This window comes from Hippocampus guttulatus, chromosome 14 (assembly GCF_054856545.1).
Source record: "Hippocampus guttulatus isolate MCC_2025c chromosome 14, RoL_Hgut_1.0, whole genome shotgun sequence".
Classification (NCBI taxonomy): Eukaryota; Metazoa; Chordata; class Actinopteri; order Syngnathiformes; family Syngnathidae; genus Hippocampus; species Hippocampus guttulatus.
The window spans coordinates 1,961,018-1,983,036 of NC_141274.1; the positions used below are offsets into that span (position 1 = coordinate 1,961,018).

Sequence of the window (22,019 nt, forward strand, 5' to 3'; positions counted from 1 at the left end):
ATGCTACATGTGAGGTGTGTCCATCATTAAGTAACTGCCAATGGCTGCTTGTGGAGTGCCGTGGAGGTCACCTTCATTCATATGGAAGGGGAGGATGAAGCAACCCCGGGCAACTAATCACGAAATAACCTTTCGCGTAATATTTGTCTGATCTCTGTTTTATTGTTTATTTTCATATTGTCACTGCCCAGTAATGAGCCTTTTGGTGTTACTTAAATCCAGCCTTATATTTTGGAAAGGTGTCTTCTAAACTATCATGCACATTAGAATCAGTGGCGGTTCTAGATCAATTTCACTGAGGGGGCCCGGCTGGGGCCGGGGGTTTTGATCGAGGGGCACATTCCACGCAGGGCAAAAAAGAAAGATTCGAAATCTTATTTGACTTTTTATTTTCATCAAACTTTAAAACCTTGCAGACATAACATTACAGTGAGAAACAGTATAAGAATTACAGTAGTGCGGAATTAAGTGCTGAAAAAAAAGATTCATATAGGTGCAGATCTTGTGGCAGATGCCGCTACTATCACAGCAACTGTATCCTGCGATGTTGGTGATTTCTGGCAAATCGTCCAAAGTGTTTCAAGATTCAGTGCTTTTGACTACCTAGACTCAATGCAAAGTACACCAAGATTACATACATGCTGATTTATTGCTTAATCTATCGTCATTCATAGTGGACATGGGGTATGTTTTCCCAAGATTAAATGTGAAAAAACTCGGTTCTGCATTGGCGGGTCTTCTTTCCATTTGCTGACGTCTGTGGAGAAAGACAAACCGAATAGATGTAAACATAATTTTTGCATGGACACAGCATATACACTAGCCTGCTCCACTTACACTGTGTAGGCACTCAGACCCACATAATTGTCAAAAAATTCTTCATGAATGCTATTTATTAAGTGCATGAATTAATGTATTTATTCATTTATTGTATTCAGTAAATATAAATTAATACATTCAAAAGCCTGACCTGGGACTAAAATTGCAAACACACTGAAGCTAGATGTTTTACATGCATCTAATTGTCCCAATTTAAAAAGGCAGTGTCTTATATATTGTTCCTGTTAATAAACATTAAAAAATAAAAAGGGATATTACAAAAAGCACACACACACACTTGAGCAACACTACTGTTGCGGGCTTGCTTGGTTTTGTGTTGTGGTCTTACCGTGACAATATAATATCACTCGTCGTCGTGGTAATCTTGGGACTGCTTCTCTGGGGGCCGCTTGTCCTCTTTGCGCTCGTCTTTGTTCAGTAGTGCAGTGCACTAAAAGATCCAACTAGAATGTTAAACCAGGCACTCGAGTTCCACCTTTGGCGTCGGCGACTGGGCGCTAATGTATAGTCTACGTTCAGAGGGGTGGCCACATGGGGGTCCAGAATCAGTACTACTGGGGTACTGGCCCCCGTTGGCCCCCTCCCCAGAACCGCCACTGATTAGAATGTAAAGAGACTTAGCTCAGAGCCTTGGATTATTTTTGTTGTTGTTGTTGGTCTTCGGATTACGGAGAAGAAAAAAACAAAGGCAATGTGGAAAAACTGGATGTTAGTGTTTTTCTGACATCCATCCAGTTCTTCAATCACCTCCAGAGGGCGGTTGAAGGTCTCCAACTTTTTTTCTGTTCAGCAACTATAGCCCCTTTCACGCTGCTTTCAAGCTTTGGATGCCCTCGGTTGCTGTTGAACCGTACCGACATGGTAAAACGGGATGGTTGAAGTCTGCGTGCAAATGTGACACGTGATACCCGTGTCTCACGTGCTACTGCATTCAAAGCAATTGGCATTGTCCTATGAATAGTTCAGACATAACACCGGATGCTGGATTTTGCAATGAAGAAAAGTCAGATTGAGTCAATATTCTCTCGTAATACATCATGGACTAAAAAGAAGAAAAAACATCGATAGCAAATGGGCAGGAAAAAAATACAATAAAATGCAAGTAGGGAAATGACAGAGAAAGAAAAGAGAAAGTGAGTCGGCTGTGCGGCAACAGGCTGCATGCTAAGTGCTCGGAAGTCCCCATGATTAACTGTGTTGCCAGTGTCATTATAGAGTAACTCGAGCAACTGGCACCAGTTTAGATGCAATGTTTTCGCAAGCTAGCTGGCTGGGAATTCCCCCCCCCCCCCTCCCCGCCCTACTGATAAGTACGGTAAGTGTTGACAAATAATGCATTTTTTTAATGGGTGATGATGTTGCCATCATCTACAAAACAGAATCACAAACGGGTTTGTCAGACAACGTGAACAGTCAGCTCCGCTCCAGTCAGTTCAATCTGTGATCCGTCGGGTCGCCGAACGCGAGTGCTCGCAAGGTTTATTCGATCACATTCGCTCGACATTGTTGGCAGATAATTAATCATCCATCATTACTTCCCTCTTCTTTTTCGATCATGCCGCATGCCATTAGTCATCTAAATAATTTATGGTGGAATGTTGCGGTTAATCGGCGTTAAAGGTTTTTTTTTTTTTTAAATCATTTATCAGGTTTACACAAGCGTATCCGGAAATATTTCTGGAGGCCATCTGACGTATGGACGCTCCTTTAGATAATATTAGAGCGCGTCTTATCAAACCGTGTTACCAGCTCAAACAAACAACACAATGGCCATTTATTGACCCCCCCCCCCCCCTCCCCCGTTTTCCCCTAAATTGCTGCAGATTTACCGGAATGCCACAAATGACTAACTCATTTAATTTTCGAGCTTGGAAATATTTAGATAAACACGAAAGAAGTCAATAAGAGCTTTCGGGACAAATAGGCAGATTTGACAAGAGGACGTTTTTCTGTCTGGGTTTGGTCTACCATCCGTGAATGTGGGTGTGCACGTGTGCGCGTCTTGTCAGCTGTTTTCACAGCTGAGCGCAGCGGAGAGGCCTTTCTGCACCTCTTGACAGACGGTTTGTAACAAGTCACGCTATTGTAGTCTTCACCTACAGGGTCTTTTCCAGTTCAAGCAAGTACTCTGCCGTTACGATGACAACCGGTCCACTTTGCACACAATACCTTTAATCATGAGGCCAAGGGAGCGCTGAATTTCTGATTCCGCCCGAGTTTTCTTCTTCATCATCGCTGACGGAAAAGCTCCATTAACCAATCTCGTGTGCACGGTGTTTATTTGATCAAGTTGAAAATGCCAAGCCAGAAAGAGAAAGATGGAAGCAATAAGGGGACGCTTATTACCGGGAAGTCGCAATGCCGGCAGTCAAAGTTCAGCTACACAAAGAGTGGAAGTGTTTTAACTTCATTTGAAAAAAAACAAAAAAAAACAGTAATTTAATTTAGAAAAACTTTAAAATACGAACTACTGACATCAATAGCAACAATGCTTGTCTGCGCAACACATAAAAAGCCATTTGTTTGTCCAAAAGGGACAACTATTCTGCAAACTCTCTTTGTTGTGAAAGGCAGGAAAGACAATCTTCACAACAACAAAACCGAAAACATTTCGTTGAATTGCCCAACTGATAAATGTTTTCAAAGTTTGTTGCCTTGAAATTGACGGCGTCGTTTTGCACTCGAAAGGAAAAAGACCAGAATCGTACAGTCAACAATTTCATGTAAAACACGAGTGTGTGTAATTTACAAGACCTTTTGCTTACAGTGCCAAAGTTTTTGGCCGCTTTGTTATTTCACTTCACTTTGAAAGCTACAAATTTAAAAAGACAGACCCTGCTAGAAACATTGAGCGCATGCACACACACTAGCGCACACACAAATGTATTACAGGTTTCGACCTAACTTTGGAGCATTATTGTGAGGAGGAAGCCATTCAAGTTTAGTGAGGCTGAGGAGAAATTGTTTCTTTTCAGTCAATATGGTATTAATAACCCCCCCCCCCCCCCACAACCCCCCAATCATAATTGCACCATCCTTATTTTAGTCAGTCGCCATACACCACCAACGAGCCTGGAAAAACAAAAAGCCAAGAGCCTTGGCAGAGGTCTGCGTTCTACATCATGACATTCTAGTGGTCAATTGCAAAAAAAAAAAAAAAACCATCCAATCTAATCGGACCTAACACTTTTGCATTTTACTGTATGGGGATTCAAAACTTAAAAGCAGTTTTTCTCGCAAGCCATATTTGTCACACTATTTATGAAAGTCAAATACATATTAAAAATGCACCGTTGAAGACAGACTTTGGTCATTTCAGTTGCGGTCACACAGCTAGGGCGTGTCTACCAGCCACTTTTTCAGATGATTTTCTGCCATTTTGGGGAAAGAGAGGGGAAAAGTAAGGTTGAAATATCATGTTTCTAAACTTGCACAGTAATAACTTGGACGCAATAACGCAATGTAGTGAATGCAAAAGAAGGTTCAACAGCAACAACAAAACAAATTGATCAGATCCTGCTCATCTTTTACTCATTCCATTCATTAAATGGCTTCGCATTTGGGATAGTGTCGGTAATCAGCGATTTCACGTTCTGTTTTGACAAACCGGTGAAAGTAAATACACAGCCATATACTCACACAGCAGCAAGCGCCACTCCGATTGTTTCCACATCTACAAACACGGCAGAGAAGTGTCGTTGTATCATTGTATGATATGAATAAATCGTTTATTTACGTTTGAGTTAATGGCTTCTAAAAGTGCTCATCTAAACATTTTCAACACAACGCCTCCGTGAACACCTAACTGCGCAGCGCCCCCTGCTGGAACTATGTCCTCTGGTTGACTTGTTTATTCATTCATTTGTATCTGATAGAGATCGAATGGTCATTAAACACATGTAACGAACAGAATGAAGTTACCTTCATTCAAAACGCTTTCACATTTGGAGATAAAAATGTCAATTTGTCAAACTCGGTGCATTCAAGAGTCAAGAGGTGAAAATACCAAGAGGAAAGAGGAGCCTATCCCAAATGACTTGGGCAGAAGTCAAAATCAGAGAGAAAGAGAGAGAGAGTACCATTGCCACTCACATCTACGCTGACACTGAATGGCAACTACCAGCAAAATAATCATCTGAGTATTTTGCTTATATTGTCCAAATATTTAGTCGCGATACAGCGGTTGCTTATTCAAATTGGTGTAAACATAATAAGAAGTGCTTTCATATGTCAATCAAGTTTTCATAATCTATTACATCATCATTTCTGCACTGTATTTTTTTTTTTTTAAAGTTGGGTGAACTCAAAATTTTAGGTTGATGAATTCAACGAAATGTTTCAATTCTTACTGTTGCGAGAATTGCGTTTCACAACAAAGAAATAAGAGTTTACAGAACGATTGCTCTTTTTATAGCACTTAAAAATAAACAACTTGCTAGCTTTGTTGCGCTAACCGACATTGTTGCCATAAATGTCGTTGTAGATTTTTATGCTTTTTAAATGACTGTTTTGTCCCCCTCTCCCTCCCAAAAAACAAGTTGTCTTTTGACAATGTGCCCTTATGAGGGGTGTATTTTGTCAAACATTCTGGAAATGTTGTTTCAAATTTAAATTATTACAGTCCAGACAATCCAGACGATGAAGCAAAACACGACTAAAACTAAAGACAAGTGTGAGTACACTTTCACGAAGCGTAGCGCACAAGTGTGCAATTCATACGGTCAGAACTGCGTAGCTTATGACTAATCTCCATTATCACACAGCACATGAGCATTCCTTGGCCAGATACACTGAAATGACGATCGCGCTGACGTTCTGCAAAGCGTTTAATCCGGCAGCGGGGTGTTTCCCCGTCGTATCAGTCTGCGCGTGTGTTGTTCTAACCGAGGTTGTTCAAACCTGTACGCCGTAGTTAAAATACATTCCCTCGCAGCAGACTTCATATAAAAGCAGGACAGAGCACTCTAAAGCTCCTGTAATGGAAGGTCAATATTGGTATGCAGTTTTCATTTTCACGCTTCATGTGGTGCACTTCGGGCCGAGCGCCGCCTTACGGCCTGCGGTCGCTGAACGCGAGGAGTTCTTGAATTTGGAACACAAAAGGAGGTGGAGTCTTGTACCTATGTCGTCGTCGCTTCTCACATTTCGCGTTTGCATTAAAATTGATATTTTTCCATTTTGACGTACAACTCTCGATAATCAATGATCTTTGAGGTATTTGGGATATTTGGTTGATGGAGAAAAGTACACAGTAAAAAGAAAAATAATTATGCGGCAAAAACGAAGTCATCCTAGAATTATATATATATGTATATATATTTCAGAAGTCATTTGAGAACTATTTTCTTTTTTGAAAAAAAAACAGGAAAAATAGTTAATGTATTGATAGAAAATAAACTACTCAGAGTTTAATACACTTAATTTTTCAAGATTTTTTCCGCAGATTGCATCAACTGGTATAATCAATTATTATAAATAATTAAAAATAGTCAATTTCATCATACCAATTTAATCTCTTGAAAAAGTATGCTCGTTTTCAGTGTGGGCTAAATTCTCCTTCGGACAACCCAACAAAGTTTCCAGAAATATCATCTCGGGGTGGCATGCTGACATTAGTTGAGGGAAGGATACTGCGCGCTTTTCCAGATCCCGTAACCCCTTTGCCTTTTTCCTGCCGCCACCAACCACTGCCATGGTATCGGCCACTCCTGAGCTATTTACCTCTCCAAACGTCAGCTAGCTTAAAACGCGATGAGAACACAAGACGCCAGCTGCTAAACATAATCACCCACCTCAAATCTGGCCGAGCAAGGCGCGAACCGCCAGTGACATGCGTCTTATTGTCTTGAGTTGGAACATTTAAAAAAAGAAAATAAAAAATCTGAGTGGCAATCCACACAGTTCAACAAAATCTCTCAAATTGTCTCACCAGCTTGTGTGTGTGTGTTTACAGCTCAGCGTGGAGGCCTGAGAGGATCTCCCGGGTCCTTGTGTTTATTCTGCTGGATTCCTGCATGGCTGCGCGCGGGACACTGCAAGTCAATTAAACGTAAACAACGGGAAAAGGGGATGTGATCCCAAGGCATTATCGGTACGGCTTCCATTAGGGATGACTCGGGCAAATGTCCCCAATGGACTCTGCCCCGCTCTGAAAGCATTAAAATCGTGAAGAAATGCGCCGAATGTCCTCGGAGCCATATTTGGAGTAAAAGTGACTCTTAACTCGGCGTCTCTCCAGAGCAATTACACTAAGTTGTGTGTTTATGTTGGCTAATAGGCCCCTTGATGTTGCTGAAGCGGTGACCAACGGCCCCGTTGGCTCCCCGTGGAGGGCAGATCCAGTAGTATCGCATCAACGGGACCTCGCCGAACTATCAAAGCGCAATCTCCTTCGGGATAACCTCTTATCACAACATGGACCCCGACTCCGCTTGCCAGCTGCTCCTGGGTGGTCTGAAGGCGCAGCAATGCAGTAACGCGGCCTGGCTGTGCTCAGGAAAACGGGGGAAATACAGTGCAAAGGCCTCATTTCACACAGATTGGATTGATAAAGCCAGACCTAGTTTCTCAAAAGGAGGTAAATTCCTGTTTTGGAGCAAGAGATGTGAAAACCCAACATGAAGTGGGATTAAAAGGGTTCTCGGAGGTTAACATTGCAGCTTGTTAAATTCGCGGTCAAGATAAGATAAGATAAGAAAACCTTCATTAGTCTCGCAATGGAGAAATTCCAGATTCACAGCAGCAAAGTTACGAAAAGAAGAAGTAGAACAACAAAATATAGGAGCTGCTGGAAAGGCAGCCACTCACGCGGCGCCATTTTGAAGCCAAAATAATAAAAAGAACACAACACAACACATAGGACACAGACAGTCGTGCAATCTTTTCTGCATACACTTTGTTGACTCAAAGTGTGAGGGCTCTGGGTTTGAATCTTGGCTCCTTGGCTTTTTTTTTTTTTTTTTTTTTTTTTTTTAACTGTCATTCTGTATTCCTCCCTCACTCCAAAAAGAGCAGCCGCACACCAAATGATGCTGCCGAACGGTACGATCAAAAAGACAAAAAGTACACTCTGCAACTCGCATCTGTACACCAAGCAATTGACCCTTGCACACAACAGCGATGCGACCCCTGGTGTTCTTATTAGGAAACGTTTTGAGAAACAACACATGCTGTACTACCGTGTTTTTTTTTCTTTAATCTAAATCCCAATCATGGCACAACTGGAAAAAAAAAAGTGGACATTTTTAAAAGCAAATGATGGCACTATTCATTGACTGCAACCGTGCAGTTAGGTAACAGAGACTCCCTCCACTTCACTTTTTAGAATGTTATTTTTGTGTAGTTAGGTATAAAAAAAAAAATCGACATGTACTGTATTGGTATGACTTCACGGCAGCAAGCTGTATCTCTCATCATCCCCAAAAACATGTTTTGTAGTGAAGGCTCATGTGATATGACATGACATTTGACAATTACTCACTAGGTCTGCATTCACCTACAATCCCACCTGCAATTTAAATTGAGAGTTTTAGCAAAACTCGCAGACTTCAGCTGTATTTGGTCGCTTCTCTCAGTGAACACTTTAAAGGGTACGAGATGTAAAGTGTCATGTGAAAATGCGGAAGAGTGCATGGTGTAACCCCAAAAGTCTTTTGAAATGAATGCATTATCCCCATATGATTATAGTGTTTCTGATTCACCCGAGTTTTAAGTACAGTTAAGACACCATTCATCGATCCCTGAGCCCTGAGCAATTGTGATGTCATTTTCAGCCGACAGCAAGTGGCCAAATGTTTGACCCCGGAACAGATGGTTTCTATCTCCTACAGCAAAAACAGTTTCCAAATCTGAACAAATTGGGGTCATCGCGCAGTGCGTTCAACCTCCAGCGTATGTTGACGACTTAACATCCTCGCACTCAATGCTGCGAGTGCTGAATGTGCTTTCCTTTCAATTGTCACCCCCCCCCCCCCCCCATCTTGCCACATGTCCCTGACCCGGACCCTTTTAGAGAAAATGGACAGAAATGGGTGCGGGGGTGTGGTCTGTCCTCGTCTAGCACGTTTCCTGCCTTCCACACCAACTCTAATTGGAAATATGGGTGGCCGTGTTTATTTGCATGGTCGAAATGCGGCGAGGTTGTATTTATATTTTCATGGCGCGTTCTCAGCAGTGCCGCATTACATGGCCTTCCCTTGAGATCACTGTGGGAGAGGGAGAGGAGCCCCGTTGGTTGAATGAGTGGAAGGGAAGTATGAGGTCTTATTTCCTCCACTTCGTTCCTAATGTTAAACAATTGTCTTGAAAACCATAAACACCGTAATGAGCCACATTTTAAGCTACTCAAATATGCTTTAAACGACCGTGGAAATACAGCAACAGTCATTGATTAAAAATTAATAGCACAACTTGAACCTTGTGCTGTCGCCGGACACAAATCAAGGCGCAAATGGTTGTGTTCAGTGTTTGTATGTCACAGACTTGACAACATCCGGGCCGCGGGCCGCATCTGGCCCGTCCAGTCTTTGTCAGTATTCAAAATAAAATGTAAAATATGTGGTGCTTTTATTTTGAAAGCAGCGCCTTTGTTTTTCTGCGCAGGCATGTGGACGTTTCAAAAGATGTAACTTATACTGTATATGCAGTGTTGTCAATGTTGAAGCATTTTTGCTAGTTAGTGACTTTTTAAGCACATTATAAATTGCAGAGGGGAAAAAAAGTGATGTTAGTATGTGTATGCCTGAATATCGTCATCCACATAGCATAATTGCCTCTCATTTTTCAATAGTTTTGGAAGTCGAGAAAAAACTCTTGAATGCATTGCAGTTTTTTTTTAATTGGCTATTTTTCCTATCGCTTACTTTTTCACCCTTCTGGTTGAAGTTTTTGTTACATCAATAAAAAGAATACCAAAACGTGTTCTAAGAATTGTGGGGGGGTTTGTCTTCCAAAAATACTGAAAATGTGGCCAATGACGTAATTTTAACGACTCCTTGCAGTGTTTGAAAAATGTATTTTATAATTACAACCATATAACTACACAATTAGCAGCTTGTTCAAACAAGGCAATTTAATATCTTATAGCACAGGTGTCAACGTCAAGGCTCGGGGGCCAGATCTGGCCCGCCACATCATTTAATCTGGCCCACGAAAGCAAATCAAGCATATCAAGTTCCAGGATGCTTGCTAAAGTCTGAACCAAAATTTCAATTTTTCATCTATAACGTAATAATTACGTTTAAACAATCCATTATTCTTGACTTCTGATGTCAAAATTAGCCATCTATTTGTTGCTCGCTGTGCATTTAATATGTGGACGTGGTTAAACATTTATATGGTTTCACAAAATTCTGAGTCATAACGGCCCTCCAAGGTAAATCGTAAGTACAATGTGGCCCGCGACAAAAATGAGTTTGACACCTCAGCTTTATAGAAATAATCAATATGGAACATGGATGAGATTAGCATATCGAATATAACAATTCCAGTTTCTCATGTTTTGGAATATTTGCCCACCACTGGTTTAATTTACCACAAAAGTCATTCCCCACAATTAAAAAAAAAAAAAAAAAGACAGAAACAATAATTTTCAACCGCAATTCAGTAACCAGATAAGTTGACAGTTCGCCTAGTTTCTTGTGAGTCTTTCTTGTTCTTTGTATTTTCTGGCAGAGAGGAAACTCTGTGGCACCTTGTTGCCAGTCAGTTTTGCATGGTACAATGACAGATGTCACATGTGGCTTGCTGTGTTGAAGAGCAGTAAGAACACAAATGTCCATTTTCTCCTCGTCCCAAGTGGCGTCTCTCACATTTTAAACATTGGCTCGGCTGTTGAAAATCATGTGCGTATCAGTGTCGTTTCTCTCTCAAAGTGAAGTACGAGGCCAACTTTAACAAAAGCGTATGGGGCCAATTTATTGAACTGAGCGTGGCAGACAATTGTATATTTTTCAAGATTTTAGACCAAATTAGAGATGGGGAACATGACACAGCCCCCCCCCCCCCCAAAAAAAATCCCCAAAAAAGAAAACTATCACGTTCTGTTTTTGTGCGAAGCTTTCCCTGAACAAAATGTACGAAAGAATGAATTCTTGGCCGTGTATAATACTGTACCACTTAGCAAGATCAATACAACTATTGCTTTTAGTGAGGCTTGACTTTCAGAGAGAACAAACCAACCCCTAAAGACCCTCTCGCGTGAAGGTCTCATTGGTCCCGTAAGTATACACAGATAAAACCGATCTTAAGATGAGCCGTGTCGGGGCGATGGCGCGGAGTGTTTATCCATTTCCACTGAAACCCAGCGAGTGCCGGAAGGCCGGGCTTTCTCGTCAAGCTGTGGCCACAGAGCCCCCGGGGCCCCGACTCTGGATAAAGTAAACACACACACACGAATGCACTCATGGAAGGGGCTCTCCCCGTCCTCCCCTTAGCCTGTCAGCTGGAGACCACACACCCAGACCACACAGAGTCTGAGAACAGGCCCAGTCAGTCTCACGCAACATGGCGGCGGAGCCGTCACTCGGCGTCTCTTTCGTCACGCCGGGGCACTGATCACATGACGCGCCAAACAAAGTCTGTCTGTTGTCCGGAAAAAAAAAATCTGGATTTGGAGGGAGACCTTCCACACGTGAAGTAAAATCTGCTTGACCGTTACATTAATTAATACATAATTAAAAGTAAATCACTGAAAACAATTATTTTTATAACCAGCATGTCTGTTATAGGTGATGGGATACAGAACTTTAGGAGGTATTCATCATTTGATGATTGAAGTCCGAGTCCCGAGCGTCGGGGTTCTTTTCTTCCACCGGCTCGACACTCACTTGAAGCATAGCGGTCCCTGCTGGTCGTTTATTTTACTGCAGTAACCTGAGCAGGTCATGACAAAAACAAAGAAAATAACCCTAGCCTTCCATATGACATATTTTATAGGACTCCCGGAGCTCGTCATGGGCGCTTAGTTTAAGATTGGAGGTGGAAAAAGGCAAATAGGGATTGAATGGACTTCTCTGGTGCAATTGCTCATGTATGAACAAAAGGAATGATCGAAAAATCGACTAAAAAATGAAAGCATGCCTCGTTTTCTCTACTACAGATGATTAGGAACTCATTTCCCATATTTATTTTTTTCTTGGAAAACGACCACTTGACTATCATGAAATTGGGACCATTCTCAGTATTTTTTTTTCTAATTTAAAGTGTGGAACCTATTACTCTATGTTTTGCAAATGAATGGGTATTAATTAACAAAAAATTAGAAATAAAATGGTAGAGCGCATTCAGACGGCAATAACTTTCTGTGCACTTTTTTTGTTTTGTTTTTCTACTCGGCAATGGCTTGCACTAACAATTTAGCAAAGTACCCGGCAGTACCTGGTGGGGCACCGGGGGGGGGTCAAGACAACTTCAGCCAATTAAAAATTTACTTGAAAACCAAAAATGACACAAAATACTCAATTCTAGCAATCCAAATAAAATTCATTTTAGTATGAAAACCTACGTTCCGGTCTGCGTCGTACAAACATGCGTTGTTATTAATCAACATTCATCTATTTATATTCGGGCAGCAAAGGAGGCCTGATTGACGCGCGGTGTCGGCGCGTGACAGAAGGTACATAAAGCGGCAAATGAGGTTAACGGCCCCCCTAACCGCAGGGTCAACAAGCAGGATCAGAGGCGGCGAGGGTTAAGTAAAACTGTCATCAAATTGCGGCCGGGGGGTGGGGGGGGCTCGGTAAAACTCCACCCGAAAAACATGCTTAGGTCACAGGCCTCGAGTCTGGTGTAGGGTTATTACCACAGGTATGTAAAAAGTAAGCACAAGCGGTCCAGTTGAACACTTTTTTTTTGAACACATTAAATGGTGAATGCACAAAGTAAAATACACTGCCAAGGTTAGGACGACCTTTTTTTTCCCCCAAAAATATCAATAACTGCAACATGATCTTTGTAGTTAATATCCAACACTAAGGGTATTCATGCAAAATGCTCTCATGGTTATCTTCGACTGACTTTAAAACATCCATGTCTTAATATAATTTAAAAAAAAAACAATGCAAAAGATGCTCGGGTGAGCTTTTACATGAGACGGTGTGCACAGTATTGGGCAACGAACAACAGCGGTGGGATGGTAAAAGTAACTGGCAGTAGAATCCACCCTTGTGTTTTTGAGGCCCTAAAACTTCACATTTTCAGTTGTGCATACTTCTTTTTTTTTTCTTCTCTCTCTCCCAAAAATTCTCTTGATTGGTGTGTCAACCGAAACGTAATTTTTAGTGCAACGAATAATACAGAACAGCTCATTTCAAGTTAAAGCGGAGGTTTGTAATTTACTTTTTTGGGGACATATTTGTCAAAACAGTCAATAAAAACCTGACAATGGTATATTCGTAAAACGATGTGTGGGAGAAAAAACAAAAACACAAAAACACCATCCCTCTTTAGCCATATTCCCACATGTTGCAACAGTGTAAAAAAAGAATCTGCTGGAGAGAGAGAGAGGAGAACAGTGATGGCTGAAAGTGCTCTATAAATACAGTTGAGTTGAGAGTCAAGTTAGCAAAAAGCACTCTTAGGCTACCATTGTCTGTGCTATTAACGATCGACAAAACTAAACAAAATAATTGCGCCAAAGTCATTTAAATCAATTTTTCATTGACAAAATGTTTTTGCTGCGCGCGCGGACTGAGGGCAGTTTCGTTTCTCTGTAAAGGCCACGTTGTGGTGATGTTTGAGGTCTGGTAAATGAAGGTGATGCCACGCAAAGTAACGGCCGAGACACCCTACAGACAAGGTGGCTTCCTGCACAGAGGGAAAGGGGAAACGCGTGGCCAATATGTGAAACAAAAACAAAAACATTTCAGCGGGCGTTTTGTTTCCATTTTGAATCTTTCTCAGTTTATATTCCATGAAAACAAACGAGCACAATTTAGTGCGGTCAATTTATATTTCACCCAAAAACATTGACGCGTTGTAATAATAGACTAGAGATCAATGGCTGAACAGCAATTTCTTGTTTCATGACTCGCTCCGTCATTCAGTGGAACGTTTTTACGTCAATAAGTTATTGGTGGTGTAGGTGGGGGATTACCATCTGTTTTTTTTTTTTTTGGTTAAAAAATGTCAAGTACCTTAAATAGTCATAAAACTGTGAGTGATATGAACACGGCTTCACCCAATTCCATTTCCATTCAAAATCATTGCAACAAATGGATTTTGAGAAAATGGGGTTGCTGGTTAGCGCGCACGAGCCATTTTGAGAGTGATGTGGTTTTGAATGAGAAGGAAGTAAACACTGTTGAAACTCTTGAACTACCACAATAATACAGGGCGCAATACAACTTGTGACCAGGACAGGATTTCAACCGTATTTATGAATGAGAACATAAAACACCATTCGGTTATTGTTAAAAAGAGGTTGTTGGAATCCAGAACAAACAATCGCTTCAATTTTAATGCAGTGGTGTAGCTCGACTAAGTCACAGGAAGCAAGACAGCTCCTCCCTGACTGCAGCCACAAAGGTCGTTTTTCTTCCCATTTGTATGGCCGCTAGTTTCAGGTTAAAGGGGAAACGGCGACGCGATTGTCACCTTTCCCAGCATTGCTGTTTTGAGCTCCGAGTGAGTATTCTCAACTACGCTTCCAATGTCAGTGTTCAAAAGAATGGCATGGATGACTGACTTTGTGGGCTGGATGGTCGCAGCAGAATGAATTCTGAAGTCTCCAAAACCATTTTGTGAGTACATTTATAAACAAATGCATCCAAACTAAATCGGCAGAAGCTTCATCGTGCAACAAGACATACTGCCGAATCAACAAAAGACAATTAGGGAGGGAAAATGGAAAGTTTTGCACTGACCAAGTCGATCACCATACCTTAACACAGTCCTTAATATCCAGGGGTGGGGGGTGGGGGGGGGGGCTACGTGCGACTCTGGGGAACATGCGTTTTTTTTTGCCGAAGAAAATAGAATAAAGTGTCGTCGCACATCCTCTACAGTAGTTGGCAGTGGCGCCCTCATTGTCAGGAAGGATTCAAAGAAACGCAAGCTGGAATTTTCAACTTTTGTCTCACATTCATCTTTCAATCGCTAACCCAAAATGTCATCAGTACAAACACTCGGGAATTTGACCTTGTCGTTCCAATCGCTATGAGAGGACTTGCACATATTTCTTCAAAGAATTGCGTTATCCCTGTGTTTTTTGTGAGGGGTTGTACATCCTGTGCACCTGCGGTAGCATTTCCTGTTCGAGTGCCCTAACCCCATAGCCTCGCTCGGAAACCGCATCCTTCACACACAGTCACAAACACTCATATAAGTGACGCATAAAGAGACTCGGCTATGTGTAAGGTGTAAATGTGTTGGGGGGGGGGGGGGGGTGTTAGTGGGGGGCAGGGGGGGGGGTTCCGGTAGGTGACTCTCCACGTTCTATCATTTCGAGTTGTGAAAAAATGCCGCACGTGTATGTGTGCGAGGGTCTATGCGAGGGGGAGTGGATTTGGACTCGTGTTCCGTTCCTGGTTGTGTTGATAAGTCTGCCAGTAGTCGTCATTGCTCTTCTGGTAATAGTTGGCCAATTTTCTGGCAAAAACTGGCTCCACCTAAAAGGAAATTACGTGTGAAATATGTTGGTTACCGCTGACCTTTATACGTATATAAGCAGGGGCCTTGAAAGGGGTGGTCGGGGTGCCAGTTTCCTGTCAAGGGGGCCGTTTCAGTTTTTACAAAGTCCTCATGGGATGAATTTAAATTCATGAAAACATAGGATGTTGAAAGTGAATAAATGTTTTTGATGATACATGACGAGCGATTGTGGAATACTTGTTTTTATCGTCACAGTTCCCTTGACGTTATATCTGTATGTAGAGTTGCATGGGGAGGGAGTGTTTGCCTGTTTCTGGGTTCACAAAGATTCTTTTAAAAAATATCAGTCACAATTCAGTCACATATTCCAGCTCTTCCATTTCCTATGTTTTTATGATTTTATGATTTTATGTCCTGTTTTTATATAATATCTCGTTTACTAATTTTTACATTGTATTTTCTTATTGTCTGTACAGTGTCCTTGGGTGGCATGAAAGGCACTTTTAAATAAAATGCATTATTATTATTATTATATTACGCTTCATGGTACATTAACCAAATGTAGAAAAGGTAACATTTTAATTTCATATTTTGACGTTGAAGTTTGATGTTGATAGGTCAGTACACACAAAAAAAAAAAAACATTTTTTTTGTTGCGTTTGCGCACCTCGATTGATATATTTCCATTTTATAACGACGGACACAATTTGCCATTCAGCCAAAGCTTCAAAATAGAGTACCGGTATGTTAATAAATCCATGAGCATGTTAATCATGTCAAAGCACACTGCTGTCAGAAGCCATACTAAAAATATTTTCGCAAACTGCTCATGTGACTTTGAATACATGCAAGTGCCGTCGTGCGCGAGTACCTGAGCTGTAATCATCTTTCTTGGACGCTGTGGGTTGGGGTACTCGTCTCCAAAACAGAGAACCACTTGGTGCGGCGGTACACGTCGTCCATTACGGGCAAAATCTTGAAGCTCTGATTGAACCGACAAGAGGATATACATAGAGTAGATCATTATAATGGCGGAAAGTAACAAAGCACAAATACATCATTTTTCTACTTTAGTCAATTTTTCAATGATCTGCTTTACGATTAGATTTATTGCTCTGACGACAGGGGAAATCTGAAAGTTTCCCCCCCCATGACGTGCTCCTTGTCAGACAATTTATCCGAAAGCAACTTGAGAGTTTGGTGAAAATTTGGGGCGTGAAACTGCACAGAAAAACAATGTGTTGTCATTGTGGTGGACCACAAAAGGCGGGTGGCCCTACGATAACAATGTGCTTGGCCTCAACGCTGTCAGGGACATGAAATAAGCCTTCTCCATCTTCAGTCATCAGAAATATCTGCACTTTTCGCAAACAGCCGAAGGTCATAGGATGCGCTGTGGTCACCATTCCGATGGAAATTATTTTTAAAAATGGTCTTGCACTCAAAGTGTCGAATATATTCCGTATTTTACAAGAGGGTGTGTGTGGGTGTGTACACATACATACACACGCACACACATATATACACACACACACATACATAAACATTAAGGCTTAGAATGTGTCCCCAAAAATAAAAATAAAAACACATTTACAACACCGTCTGATAATATTCAAAGCCAATCATGAAAAAATTCTAACATTAATCCCGAAAGTGTCTTTTAACACTTGAGGCGGTGCACTTTCGCCCCCAGAAGGGCAAAATAATTAGCATGCAAAAACGAAAGCGTCATTACCTGAGTATTTTTAATGAGACGCAATTGAACCACCCGGGGAAGAAAAAAAAAGACACGAAGCTCCCGTTTTGCTTTTCACGTGTGCCACAAATCTTGCGACAAAAAGCGACCGCTGAAAATGACAATCATCTACTTTGCACGCGGCCGCCGTTTAGCGCGTTGTTAAAGTAAGTTAACGTGAGCGCAGACGCTCTTCACGGGTGTCCTCGGCGGCCGTCTCCCGTCTCCCGTCACACCTGATTCAAATGATCAAGGTCGTTATCGGGTTTCTCGCAGCTTGCCGATCAGCTGATGAGAGGCAACCAAATTCCCTGCGTCATCGCAATTTACAGACGATGAGCCAAACATGTCAAAAATACATCTAAATAGAATTCATGCAGTTTGTATCAGATCCAGAGAGATGTTTCCAATGTATTCATCTCATTATGATCCCTCGGAGGAAAAAAAAAATCAAACTCATATTCTGCTGTAAAGTTGTCAGTTCTAATAATAATAATGATCAAAAATGTTTGTTTTATGATGTCATCAAAAGTTGCATATAATTAACTAGTTTTGCCATTTCCAATGATTCTAATAATCAAACTATTGATTATTTTGTCAATAAAATCAATCATTCAATTTGATTTTTGTCAAAACAGTTTTTCATTTCCCTTTACAAAAAAAACCCGGAAACATTGTTCCAAATTGACGGTGCATAAAATGCACAGGCACATATGAATTAAGATTGAGTCACTGGTTTGCTCTGTGAGGTGTCAGAAAATTGGCAAAAATGGTGATAATTGTTTTCCAAAGTAAAAGCTAATGCTTGATTTTGATTCAACACAAAAATAATCAGTCTGCTATCGTGTAAGGCAGAAGTCTCCAACCAATGGCCCGGGGGCCAAAAACTTGCAAGGCAGGTTCATGGAAGACTCTAAATTGTCCCTAGGTGTGATTGTGACTGCGAATTATTGTTCGTCTATGTGTGCAATTGGCAGGCAACCAGTTCGGGGTCTACCCCGCCTACTCCCCAAAGCACGCCTGCAACCCTCGTGAGGATAAGCGGATTGGAAAATGGATGGATGGATGTTACATTAATAATAAGAGTACCTAAATCATCGTTTGACTTTACTTACCAATCAGAAATTGCTGGGTGTCAAACAATTTACATGGCAGCTCTTTCTCCAGCTTATTGGGTTTATCCGCATGGGGAGCGAGGGGCCCCTCCCAGAAGACGCGTCCTTGGCAAAGGCGCCGGGCGTACAGGCCGTCGCCCGCCATCCACAGCAGCACTCCCCGCTCCAGGATATCAGCAAGCCTCTCCGCACCCCGCCTTTGAGACTCGGGGAACGGCATCGGAAAGAGAACAATATCCGCCCCGCTGTGAAAATCTGGCAAGCGGGAGGATGAAGATGGCGGTGGCGAGCAGGAGGACGGAGGGGCGATGTGGCAACCTTCTGGGCTGCTGGTGGTCACCTGCTTCACCAAAGATTCTCTGTAGAATAGGGACACATGCAGGCTACAATCTGGAGGAAAGAGACATGATGTCATGGGGCTTGTATGAGTCCCTGTTATGTGATGCCCAGGTGTCATGTTTCTCGACCTGCTATGATACTGCTGTGGTCCGTCATGGCCAAAGGTTGTTGGGGCTCTGACAAGTAGGGGCGCAAGGAGAACGGAAAGCCTGCGAGGTGTCCGACAGAAGGACTATCAAATTGTTACAGTCCAGGCCCTTTTGCATACCCATGTAGCACCGTGGCTATATTTTACCGTTTTCTGAAGGTGGCTCAGGCCAAGCTCGGCTCATCGGTAAAGGGAAGTGACACTGAGCATACGGCAGCTCTCCGTGCGATCCACAGTGATGTGCGGCAGCAACAACGGGGTATTGTTCTGCGGGTTTGTAATCCCTCCATTCTCTTATCTCCTGCGGAAGCACGTGTGTTTGCATCTGCGGACGGATCGTGAAATCTGTTTCCAATAGAGCAGAGGTTGATCTGAGCTTGAAGGCGCTCACCTGGCTGTTTGCTGTTGAGTATGAGGAGATCAAACCAAAAGATTGCGATGCGTCCTCCATACTGACGCTCATCTTGGGTACTGTTACTGTACCTGGATTACATTTTGTGAAAAGTGATATAGTGAATGTGATTATATATTTTTTTTCACAAATTGAAAGAAATATGCAAAAATATGCTAATAAACATGCAATATATATTTTCCATGGAAAAATGACGGAAATTGTGTGTGTGTGTGGGGGGGGGGGGATAAAATAGAAAAATAAATAAAACACTGAAAAACATAACATCTGTGAATAGGCAAACCCACTAGTGCTGAACTGTCGATATGCAGGGATTGAATGTAGTTTGAAGTTGTAATATCACCAATCACCACTAGATGGCAGATATGTCTTAGTTGTGTTTCCGCGAGGTCTTGGCCTGCCCTATTTGACAGTGTGAGTAGGCCTAATATTTGTTGGGAGGTGGTGGGCGATGGGGGGGGGGGGGGTACTTTGGAATGATACCCAGAAAGAACATAGTTCCTCAATAATGTTAAACATTTTGAGTGAGTTGATTTTTTGTGCAAAAACATTTTAAAAAATGAGTTCTTGCAGTTGGTGTCTCGTTCATTAGTTTTGTGCCATCCTTGAATGGTCATTTCTATTTAAGAGAACATTTTGCACAGGAAAAAAATGACAGAATGTGGTTATTTTGTTGTTTTGTTGAGAATAGTGGACATTTCATACATGCCTTGAAAAATCAAAGACATCATCATCATCTGTATGTTGTTAGTTATGTTGCTCATCTGGTGTACAGTATACATCAATAAAAGGTTTTACAGGCCCCAAATATGTTGAAGCGTTGAACTAATACTTCTCAACATTTACATAGCAGCTTTCGTTTTGTTTCTCATTCCGTTCTGCAACCGTGCCGAAACGCTGTGACAGAATTAGTTATGCTTAATTGCTTGACTGCACTTTTGCACTTGGTAACTGAAGCGCTCAAAGGACAAAACAAAACAAACCCAAAAAAAAGCACCACGTCCTTTTTGGTGCAGGCTTCAACTTCCTTTGTGCTTCCTGCCTCGTCGAAGTCGGTTGCCAGCTTTCACGTTACCTCTCTTTGCCGCTTCTGGAATGATCCTGTAAACTTTGTAAGGCTCGGAGATGTCCAGCTGGGTCCGGTGCGTCAGCTCGTCAAAGTCGTTGCTCTTGTTGAGGGCGCAGCGAAGTCTGGTTTTCCACGTGGTGTGATCTGGCTTGTCCACGCCTTCTTTATATTTCCCCTTGAACAAAGCCCACGCCTGGAACATTCAGCGAATAAGCCAGTTTCCTCCTTCCTCCATACCAAACATACCCAAAATGCAGGGCGGTGAACAATGACTTTTCCTGAAAACATCGATAGAAATCAGATGTGTGACCTTGAAGAGCGCAGCATCCTCCTCTCTGTTGTAGTCCTGCTTGCCCGCATGCTTCCAAGGAATCCTGAAGATGGTTTTCTCATAGTTTTCCCAAACCAGGCCAGGGTATTGCCTGCTGTTGATCTGATCGATCAGCCACTGCCTGAGTTTGCCATTGCAACAGCCCGTTGCCGGGCCGTTGTCCTCCACCAGGCTCATCTCTGGGGGAGGCAATTGAAGCAGAAAAGCAGGTTGACATATATATATTTTTTGCACTCTTCTGTAGCTTCTGTACTTGAGTACATGCATATTTTTGGAAACAGAATGTGCAGGTGATCCATATGAGGATTGTTTAGCCTTAATGCGGCATTCGATCCGAAGTGCAAGACGCAAATTAGAAATGCAGTTTATTGCCGGGAACTAAAATACTAATTCTTGCCATCACATCAAGATTCACGACATTGCACGTGAACTAATCGTAGAAACACAATAGACAAGAATCAACAGTTCATAATTACACCTCGGCACTTTTTTTTCTGACCTCTGGTGTACAATGAATGACGTTCATCATTGTGGGATTGATACTTTGGCCCATCTATGCCATGCAGTGTTTTCTGTAGTTATCATTGTAGCTCTGTTTTATATTTACACACTTCTGTTGTTCATCAATATTCCAACTCATATTGCTGAATGCCCTACGAGCTACTAGATAACTGCTGCTAGAACCAACAGCCCCATTTTGGACGCTGACCTTGAGCGTGGAAACTCCTGCTCCAGAGCCACACTCGAGTCGACAAGATTCAATTCAACCAGACGAGGAATGCTGTATATTCTGTCACTTTTGCTATGATGCAGTGTATCCTCAAAGAGGTCTACAATATAGTTTTTGTCATACCCAAAAATAATCCTCACAAGACCCACTTTGGCCCACGACAAAGTTTGTGAACGTCAGCTTTTGAGATCACGAAGGTTCAATTAAATCCGTCCAAGCCGCACTGTGTACTTTGTCACTTTGATACACACATGAACATCACATCTAACATGCCTGCAATAGTTTGGCTCATTGACCACAAAGCAAGCAATTTAAAACCCATAATATGATCAGATATTGAAAGTACAAAAGGGATATTGAAGCTCATTTTTCCTCTCATTATACGAAGGGGGAATACAGAAAACCATGAGATGTGGCTTACCTTTAGCTAGAATAGTTGCCTGACTGCAAGGACTCTCCCGTAGTGTCTGACTCTTCAATCTTCTCATATGTTGATTGGCTGCAGTGAGCAGGGAGGAGCCTGACATGCCAAGATCTTCTTGGTGCCACACTTCAGCACAAGGCCCCCCCCCCCCCCCCCCCCCACTCAAGAGTCCAACGCTGTGGGGATTCCCTTCAATGGAATTGTTGACTGTACGGACACAAACGTCAGCAGAAAAATACAACTCCAGGCACAAATATTTCATTTTACAGATCTGAGGGGTCGCTTGT

The 22,019-nt window shown here is 42.1% G+C and overlaps 1 protein-coding gene across 7 annotated transcripts in view; it reads right to left on the reverse strand.

Moving 5' to 3' along the window:
• The window catches only part of irf4a (interferon regulatory factor 4a), a 57,492-nt gene extending 35,696 nt beyond the window's left edge, over window positions 1-21,796 (reverse strand). The window contains exons 1-9 of one of the 7 annotated variants that reach the window (XM_086128655.1): window positions 21,730-21,783; window positions 20,558-20,757; window positions 20,254-20,440; window positions 18,914-19,249; window positions 18,747-18,827; window positions 18,280-18,669; window positions 16,301-16,413; window positions 1,169-1,270; window positions 418-757 (exon numbers count right to left, since the gene is read on the reverse strand). In XM_086128655.1, coding sequence (XP_085984781.1) covers window positions 1,184-1,270; window positions 16,301-16,413; window positions 18,280-18,669; window positions 18,747-18,827; window positions 18,914-19,249; window positions 20,254-20,440; window positions 20,558-20,755 — 1,392 coding nt within the window. In that variant the 5' untranslated portion in view covers window positions 20,756-20,757; window positions 21,730-21,783 and the 3' untranslated portion in view covers window positions 418-757; window positions 1,169-1,183. Of the gene's footprint in view, window positions 1-417; window positions 758-1,168; window positions 1,271-6,779; window positions 6,873-9,839; window positions 13,645-14,278; window positions 15,447-16,300; window positions 16,414-18,279; window positions 18,670-18,746; window positions 18,828-18,913; window positions 20,192-20,253; window positions 20,441-20,557; window positions 20,758-21,729 lie in introns of those variants that run through there. The other 6 variants (XM_086128657.1, XM_086128654.1, XM_086128656.1 and 3 more) reach the window with 6 other exon arrangements.
• Window positions 21,797-22,019: the final 223 nt, after the last annotated feature.